We start from the raw sequence: 9446 nt of genomic DNA on the forward strand, positions 1-9446 counted from the left end.
GACCTTGACTTTGTCAACGCCCGGGTACGGGACGGTACACCTTTCTTTTACATTTTGTTCGGTTCAATTTGCTTCCCTTCCAATTCTATTTGGTGGATTTAAGTTTTACCTCTTTTTGTTGGTTCAATTTGACAATAATTGGATCTTCTATATGAGTTTGTGTTTTGGCACTAGTTTTGGTGAGTTCTTGTTCATAGAACCTTGATCCATTTCTATGATAAAGTGCCTAGCTCTTAACCAACTCAAGATGATTCCTAAGAATGTCAAGAATCATTCTAATTGTGCTAGTGGAATCACATCACACCCCGTGGACGATACGGCCCCGTTAGGCAAGCCTCTCCATGGGCGTGGGCATCGACACATGACCTTTCCCGGGCATACAGGGTCGCCCAACGCAGTGAAAAAAAATGAGGGTAAAGTACAAGCAAAACAATCGAAGCACGTGAAGGCAAAAAACGAGGGTAAAATCACACAGGCGGAATTCGATAGCTCAATAGCACGAAAATTGTCATGCAAACCCCAAAGTTGTGACGAAAGTGCAAACAGTTCAAAGAATTACAAGCTTGTCAAAGAGGGTCAAAAAACAAGTGTAAAGTGTGAAGGAGGAAGGTGGCGGTTGAGGGCGGCAGTTCAATCATCCATCTCCAAGGGCACGACCTTCCCGTCAACGATGTGATGAGTGAAATCACAGTTGGAAACGTCGATCCCTGGGTTCTCACAGACGGCCTGGGCTAGAGCCTCTTTGAACCCCTCCTCGAAGGTACCCGCCATGTCGTTGACGAGGGTCTTCTTATCCTTCTCTAACTCCTCGATGATGGCGTCTCCCGAAGCCACTTGTTTCTCTAGATCTTCCTTCTCCACACGGAGTCGGCTAACTTCGACCTGCAGTTTGTCGTAGTCAACCTGGAGAAGGCCCATAGCCTTGGCCTGGGTAGCCATCTCCCCCTCCATCCGCTCCAGTCTGTCAGCCTGCTCGCAGCATCGGCTCTTCAAGACCTTTTGGACTTCATCGTAAGTTTCGACCACGCCCTGGAGGCCTGTTACTTGGACTTGAAGAGTGACTTCCCGAGTGTAGGAGTCAACCTGCAGCTCCACCGCCTCTGCCAGTTGTTTTTCAGCCTCTTCTTTGGCCTCTTGCGCCTGTTTCAGGATGGTTTGGTAAGTTTCGTTTTGGCGTCCCAAAATCTTCTTTTCCTCCTCCAGGGCAGCTACCCTTGTTTCCAAGGCCTGGATGGTTTGAGTCTGCAGAACAGCGTTTCTGGCTTGGGCGCGCCATTCAAGGGCCACCGCCAAGAAGGCCCCCAAGTAGAAGGGCATTCCCTCCTTCCTGTCGGAGCCTTCTGGCATCGATCCACCGCTGAAGCCCCTCATCAGATGCATAATTGGAGGAGGGATGGCGATAAGATCGGGGGCAGCGGCGACGGAGGCGGGAGAAGCAGAGACCTCTGCCGGTGGCAGGGGTGGAGCAGATTCGGCACCTTCGCCTGTTTCCTCTTGGACCATTGTGGGGGGAAGGGAAGTAGCACTTGGAGGGTTGTCCCTGAAGGAATCCTCTCCCTAGGGTGACGCCACTGGTAGGAGCGGAACCCTCGCAGCTTTCCTCCTCTTGAAGGGTGCCACGCCATCGGAGTCCTCATCATCGGATATAATCTCCAAGACCCGTTTTCCTTTGTCAAGGGGGGTTGGAGCCGGAGGAGAGCCGGGAGTCTGAAGCGCCTCGGGGCTATGTGGGGATGGTGAAGATGAGCCTAGTGGGGCTTCGGTAGTGGTCGGTGGTGGCGGAGGCAGGGTTGATGGGGGGTTTGGGTCAGTAGCAGGGGTGGAGGAGGCGCCCGCTTTGGCAACACGAGCGGCCTTCGTCGCTTTCACCAGCATCATCCTTTTGGAGGCATCCATCACCGATCCTACATTCAGATAAACCAAGCGGCAGAAGTCAAAGCCAAAACAGTTATACGAAACCACAAAACGCGTAGATGAATGGGACATGGGTCACATGGCACAATGGAAAACAGGTGGAAGAGGCCAGAGGAACAAACATTAAGCAGTAAAGTACAGATAACAAAAGATAGTAAGAGAAGAGTCTCCCTACGAAAGTAGGTGGTCAGGGAGTGGGCGTTGTATTCTCTCGCGATAAGCTTCAACGTATCGAAGACAATCCCCAGGCCAGCCAAAGCCTTGCATACCTCCCTATCAGCAGGGGATAGTTCATCCGGGGCCTTAGCCCTGAGCAGCTTGGGGTGCTCCGTCCAGTACAGGGGAAAGTCGTCTAAGGTTGTGGGGTCGTGCTTGGCGCAGCATACCCTAAAGAATTTCCCTTTCCAGTTTTTGTAGGAGTTCTGGAAAAGGGAGAGAAGGATCCTACCCGCAATCCCGGAGAAGCTTACCCAAAAGCTTTTCCCCTGTTTCTTCACCTCGAAGAAATGCAAGAAGACATCCACAGAGGGAAGGATGCCCAGGTTCCCGCAGAGAATTTGAAAACCCCTTACAAATGCCCAGCTGTTGGGGTGGACCTGGGCGGGGGCTGTGTTAATCTCGGTGAGGAGTTCCCTCTCGAAGGGCGTGATGGGAGACGCACCCCGACGCGTTTAAATACCGTCTGGTACATGAAGAAGAAAGGATTCCCCTTTCTAGGTCTGTCATCCACGCAGACAGGTTCCCCAGGTCTGCCGGGACGAACAGAGATGTGCGCGTCATGGGTGCGGCAGAAAGCATTAAAGTTGTACAAGTGAGGATCCCCACGATGATTCTCCAAGTCCTGGAAGGTTGTCAGGCTGGTACACTCGTTCAAGAGCTCGTCGGGGGCCCATGAATAGAAGGCTTTATAGTTGGACTTGGGGGTCTTGGGGGGAGAACCAGACTTTGAGTTCGGGCGCGTCATGGTGTGAATAAATAGCCGGAGAAAGAAGAAAGGAAAAAGGTTTTTAACAAGTGATGCCAAGACAGAAAAGGGGGTAAAACCCCAGGAAATGCCACCTACGCGAGAAAACCCAGAAAGAAGGAGAAGGGAACAGAGAAGAAAGGAGAAGCAGAAGAACACAGTAATGCATAAATGTAAACAGCAGAAGGAGAAGAGTCGTGGAGATGCAAAAATCATACCTTTGATGTCAAAGTGAGGGAGGAGGGAGAGCACGAAGGAAAGAGCAGAAGTTGCAGAGAAAAGGTTTGAAGGCGATGAATAGTGCGGAGACGCAGAGAGAATGGATGGAACAGTGGTGTGAGCGCGGGGTTTGGGGTAACTTGAACGTTACATTTGCAACCCAAGAGGCACTGATTGGGAGCCGTGAGATCGTGTCGCGTGTCAAAGGATTAAGCGCCCAAGGGGAGCGCAAGGGACTCTAGAGGCTGACCGTGTGATGAGCCACGTGGCACACGATTAAGCAGCCCCAAAAGGTGTTACTTTCCCCGCCTCAGAGGATGTCCAATCAGCCATTAAGAGCGCCCCTATGGCTCAGAGAATGTCACGTCAATGATTCGAGAATTGTTGAGTCAGCAGGGAATGACACGTCATCGGGGCGACACGTGGACGGCGTGGGCGAGGCCTTAGTCTTTGCACTGAAGACAAGTCTTCGGCTTAAGACTGGGGGGCTTGTGTACCGTCCCGTATCCGGGCGTTGACAAAGTCAAGGTCAAAGTCAACATCTGAACTCAAAGTCAACATAAGGCGTCGCCTAGGTGAAGAAACGCCAAGTGCCAGCATCGCCACGAGGAAGCGTCGCCAAGGCAGGGCGTCGCCTAGGTGAAGGCGTCGCCCAACCAGGGCGTCGCCAAGATTAAATATCACTAAGACAAGGCAATCACAGTGTGGTTCCCCGATACCCATGGGTAGGAAAGACCATGGAGGGAACGACGCCGTGAGAAGGCCTCAAGTCCCGATAAATCTGGAGTAGTGATGAAGAGAAGATAAAGGTGGCTTCAAGGCCATAGTGGTAGCACCAGCGTAGGGCAGCCTGACTCGTGAAGTACCCCTGTCGCCCCAAAAACGCCTTTGGGACAGATACGACTCAAGAGGAGGGTCACGCCTAGGGTAGCCAGGCGCAGGGTACGAGAGGAAGGCAGATACACTCTCAAAGTGAGTGACTAGATGATTGGGGGCATGAGTTGGCACCCAAAAAGTTACCCCTTGCGCAGTAGCACTCCCAAGCAGGAGGACTCACGCGAAGAAACGTCCCCAGATGGGGTCATGGCGTTGTGAGGCCCTCCACGTGTACGACAGCTAGGTCAGAATAGAAACACCATTTAGTCAGGTACCAGGTAATTAAAGTCATTTAATACAGTTTCTGTTTCGAGCGTTTAAGGTACTATAAAGGCTCCCAAGCGTTTCAACGTCTTAAATGCGCTATGTTTTCTAATTAGACGCGCTGATTAAATGCGTTACGTTTTATGATTAAAAGCGCTTTAAGGCGCTTTAAATGCTAGGGTAGTTTAAATAGCGCCGAGAATGTTGGGAACGGGGTTGGAACTTTTGGCAAATTTTCCAGAAACTCTCTAGTCGCTTGCTCGAGCCTTGAGGTTACGCACAAGGGACTAGGGAAAGATCTTTGCTAGAAGGAGAAATGCACACTAGACACAGTTTCCTTTTTACCACCTTCAGAGTGCCATACGCGGTGCTCCGATACGGAGGTGCATAGTTTTTGGTGTTTCTTGCTGGCTGACTTGAGCGTCGGAGTGCAAACGGCCGCTAGGGCGCCCTTTTTTCCTTCTTTGAAGGAATCCACAGGTAACCAGTGGGAAGGAGTCCCTAGCTGACGGTTGAGGTCGTGCACGAAGACGTCCCAGGTCAACCGGACGGAACAAGAATCAATCTGTTTCATGTAAAAACAATCTGTTCCTTTTGCCTCTGATATACTGAAAATTGTGTGTTCTTGCGAAAATTTTATAAGCTCAATTCACCCCTCCCCTCTTGAACTTAGACACTAATAGACCCAACAATTGGTATCACGAGCTAGGGCTTGTATTTTGCTTTGCTCAAGTGTATGCATGATGTCTGGGTTTAAAATGCCTTTTGCTGAAGGTGCGTCTATTAATAGAACTCCTATGTTTGGTGGTGTTAACTATGCTTTCTGGAAAATCAGGATGAAGATCTTTATGGAGTCTATTGACATGGGAATCTGGGATGCAATGGTCAGTGGACCTTTTATACCTATGCAGGTTGTCAAAGATGAAACAATAAAGAAGCCTTGGTCTGAATGGAGTGAAACCGAGAAGAAGAAGGCCTAATATGACTCCTTAGCTAAGAATATCATCACCTCTGCACTGAATATGGATGAGTTCTTTAGAGTCTCTCAATGTAACTCAGCTAAAGAGATGTGGGATGTACTAGAGGTGACTCATGAAGGGACTGATGATGTGAAACGGGCAAGGAAGCACTCACTAATTCAGGAGTACGAGCTGTTCATAATGCAATCAGAAGAAAGTATTGCAGATGTGCAGAAACGATTTACACACATTGTAAATCACCTCACTGGCCTTGGTAAAGTCTTTGACAAGGAAGAGCTTAACATAAAGGTGCTAAAATGTCTTGATAGGAGCTGGCAGCCTAAGGTAACAGCAATCTCAGAATCCAGAGATTTATCCATGATGTCCACTGCTGCATTTTTTGGAAAGCTGATAGAGCATTCAATAGAGCTGAAAAGATTGAAAGAACAAGAAATTGTGGAGAAGAAGGCCAAAGGAATTGCTCTGAAAACTACCATGGAACATGATACAAGTGAGGAAGAAGTTGATCCTGAACATGATGAGACCGTGAGTATGCTCACCAGAAAATTCAGCAGGTTTCTTAGAAAGAAAAACCGTGACAGAACTCAGCAAAGAAAGAGGTACTCTAAACAACCTAATGATTCAAACTCTTCCAATTACACGTGCTTTGGATGTGGTAAACCAGGTCATATAAAAGCTGATTGTCCAAACAATCAAAATAAAGAAAAATCAGCAAGCAAGAAGAGTGACAAAGGCAAAGGTAGAAGAGCATACATCTCATGGGAAGAAAATGATGTATCCTCAACTGAAAGTGAAGAAGCAAATATGTGCTTCATGGTGAATGATGAAGGATCCAACTCTGACTCAGTAAGTAATTTTTCCACTGATTCTGAAAACTATGATCAACTGTTAATAGCTTTTAAGGAAACACATGATGAAGCAAACAGGTTGGCTATAATGTGCAACAGATTGAATAGAATAAATAGGGTACTTGAACCTAAGGTCAAAGCTCTTGAAGAAGAACTGCACAAAGCTAAAACTGAATTGGTTAGCCTTGAATTAACATGTATGCATGCATCAATTAAAACCTGTGATAATTGTAAGAAGCTGGAAAAATAGGTTGAATATTTGTTAAAAACTCTTTCAAATTTCACTAAAGGAAGAGAAAATCTTGAAACCTTATTAGGTTCACAGAATGCTGTTTTCAATAAAAATGGTCTAGGATATAATCCTGGAATGAAAAGTAATGTGAAAAAGCTGTCCTGTTTCTTTGTTCCTTCCAAAACAGGTTTTTCCTCATTTAGTTATTCAAAAACAATGCATACTGCAACATGTTTTTATTGTATGAAATCTGGTCATGTATCTAGAACATGTAAAGCTAGGAGGTACCTTGTTCCTAAAGGATTGGGCAAATGGCTTCCTAAGGAAAGGTATTAATCATGCTGGACCCTAGACTAAAGGGGTATCATATGTGCTAAATCTATTTTGTTGCAGAAACAGCAAGAAAAACCAGTGGTACCTGGACAGTGGCTGCTCAAAGCACATGACTGGTGATGTGACTCAGTTCATAAATCTGAAACTCAAAGCTGAAGGGCATGTCACATATGGGGACAACAATAGAGGAAAAATTCTTGGAAGAGGAGATGTTGGTACTAAAGACTCAACCACTATTGAGAATGTCCTATATGTTGAAGGGCTAAAACATAGTCTTCTAAGCATTAGCCAGCTGTGTGACAAGGGATACAAGGTCAATTTCGAAGCCAACACTTGTACAATTTCAAATGAAATTTCTGGTAAGGTGCTGTTCACTGGAAAAAGGGTAAACAACATCTATCTCTTAGACATTATAAAGAGTTGTTCTGAAAATGAGTGTTTGCTATCTAAAAATGATGAGTCATGGCTGTGGCATAGGAGGCTAGCTCACATTCACACAAATCACTTGAATAAGCTAAAGTCTAAGGAACTTGTTTCTGGTTTACCAAACATAAAATTTCAAAATAACAGATTGTGTGATGCTTGTGTAAAGGGAAAACAGATTAGAACTACCTTTAAATCAAAAGATATGGTTTCTTCAAATAAAGCTTTGGATGTTTTGCATATGGACTTGTTTGAACCATCTAGGACTGCTAGCTTAGCTGGAAATTACTATGCTTTGGTGATTGTTGATGACTTTTCAAGATATACATGGACTTTGTTTCTTGCTTCTAAAAATGATGCATATAAAGCCTTTAAGAAACTAGCTAAGGTTCTGCATAATGAAAATGAAAATAGGATAAAACAGATTCGTAGTGATCATGGAGGAGAATTTCAAAATGCAAAGTTTGATAAATATTGTGAAAAACATGGGATCATACATAGTTATTTTGCTCCTAGGACACCCCAACAAAATGGTGTTCTTGAAAGAAAGAATAGATCACTAGAAGAGTTAGCTAGGATTATGCTAAATGAATCTGGTTTACCTAAATACTTTTGGGTTGATGTTGTATACACTGCTTCTTATGTGCTTAACAGAACTTTGATTAGACCAATTCTTAAGAAAACTCCCTATGAACTGTATAAAGGAAGGAAGCCTAGCATTAGTCATCTTAGGGTATTTGGCTGCAAATGCTTTGTTTTAAATAATGGTAAAGATAATCTGGGGAAATTTGATCCTAAATCAGATGAAGGAATACATATTGGTTATGCTATAAATGGTCATGCTTATAGAGTGTATAACAAAATATTGCTTGCAGTTGAAGAATCTATACATGTTGTGTTTGACGAAACAGATTTTTCTGTGCCCAAATCTGTTCTAGATGAATCTGGTATGGATGATTTAAGAACCATGTTGCAAAAGAATCAATCTACTGAGCTTGATGCAACTAATCCAAATTCTATCAAAGAATCTACTGTGAATGCAGGATTGCCTAAGGAATGGAAGACACCCAGGGATCTTACACTAGATAATGTAATTGGTAAAATTGAGAAAGGAGTCTCAACAAGAAATTCACTCAATAATTTCTGCAGAATAGTGGCTTTTGTTTCACAGATTGAGCCTAAAAGTCTAGAAGAAGCACTGCAAGACAACAATTGGATAACAGCAATGCAGGAAGAACTGAACCAGTTTGAATACAATGAAGTGTGGACCTTGGTTCCAAGAAAGCATGAGATGAACATCATAGGAACCAAGTGGGTGTACAGGAACAATATGGATGAACATGGAGCTATCACTAGAAATAAAGCAAGGTTGGTTGCTAAAGGTTATAACCAAGAAGAAGGTATTGATTTGGGTTAAACCTATGCACCAGTAGCACGTCTTGAAGCTGTCAGATTACTTCTAGCATTTTCCAGCATACAAGGTTTCAAGCTGTTTCAAATGGATGTCAAGGGTGCATTTCTAAATGGTTACATCAATGAAGAGGTGTTTGTATCTCAGCCTCCAGGGTTTGAAGATCACAAAAATCCAGAACATGTGTACATGCTTAAGAAGGCCTTATATGGATTGAAGCAAGCACCTAGGCAATGGTATGAAAGGATAAGCGAATTTCTGCTCTCTCAAGGATATAGCCGTGGCAATTCTGATAAAACTCTCTTTATAAAGAAGAAAAGAGAAGACATTATACTTGTGCAAGTCTATGTAGATGATATTATTTTTGGATCCACAAATGAAGAGATGTGTGAAGACTTTGTGAAAACAATGAAAAATGAGTTTGAGATGTCAATGTTAGGAGAAATGAATTTCTTCCTTGGACTACAAGTTAAACAACTCAAGGATGGAATTTTCATAAGCCAAGAAAAATACTGCAAGGAGCTGCTTAAGAGGTTTGATATGGATCAATGCAAAGCAATCAACACTCTTATTTCAACAAGCTGTCAGCTGGATCAAGATTCTGCAGGAAAATCAGTGGATCAAACCAAGTATAGGGGTTTAATTGGTTCCTTATTATACTTAACTGCCAGCAGGCCTGACATTATGTTTGCTGTGTGCTTATGTGCTAGATATCAATCTGCTCCAAAGGAATCACACTACAATGCAGCAAAGAGAATTCTGAAATACTTGCAAGGATCTAAGGATGTTGGATTATGGTATCCTAACAATGTATCTTAAAATTTAACTGGTTTTTCAGACTCTGACTTTGCAGGTTGCAAGGTTGACAGAAAAAGCACAAGTGGGACTTGTCACATGCTTGGATCAAGCCTAATATCTTGGCATTGCAAGAAACAAGCTTGTGTTGCTCTCTCTACAGCAGAAGCAGAATATATAGCTGCTG

The 9446-nt window shown here is 44.4% G+C and overlaps 1 protein-coding gene across 1 annotated transcript; it reads right to left on the reverse strand.

Annotated features, from left to right (window-relative positions):
* Positions 1–630: 630 nt before the first annotated feature.
* LOC137824791 (uncharacterized) lies at positions 631–1503 on the reverse strand. The gene has a single exon (XM_068630471.1). It carries the CDS (start codon positions 1501–1503, stop codon positions 631–633), a length of 873 nt encoding a protein of 290 aa, XP_068486572.1.
* Positions 1504–9446: the final 7943 nt, after the last annotated feature.

The sequence above is a fragment of the Phaseolus vulgaris genome, chromosome 8 (assembly GCF_000499845.2).
Source record: "Phaseolus vulgaris cultivar G19833 chromosome 8, P. vulgaris v2.0, whole genome shotgun sequence".
Taxonomy (NCBI): domain Eukaryota; kingdom Viridiplantae; phylum Streptophyta; class Magnoliopsida; order Fabales; family Fabaceae; genus Phaseolus; species Phaseolus vulgaris.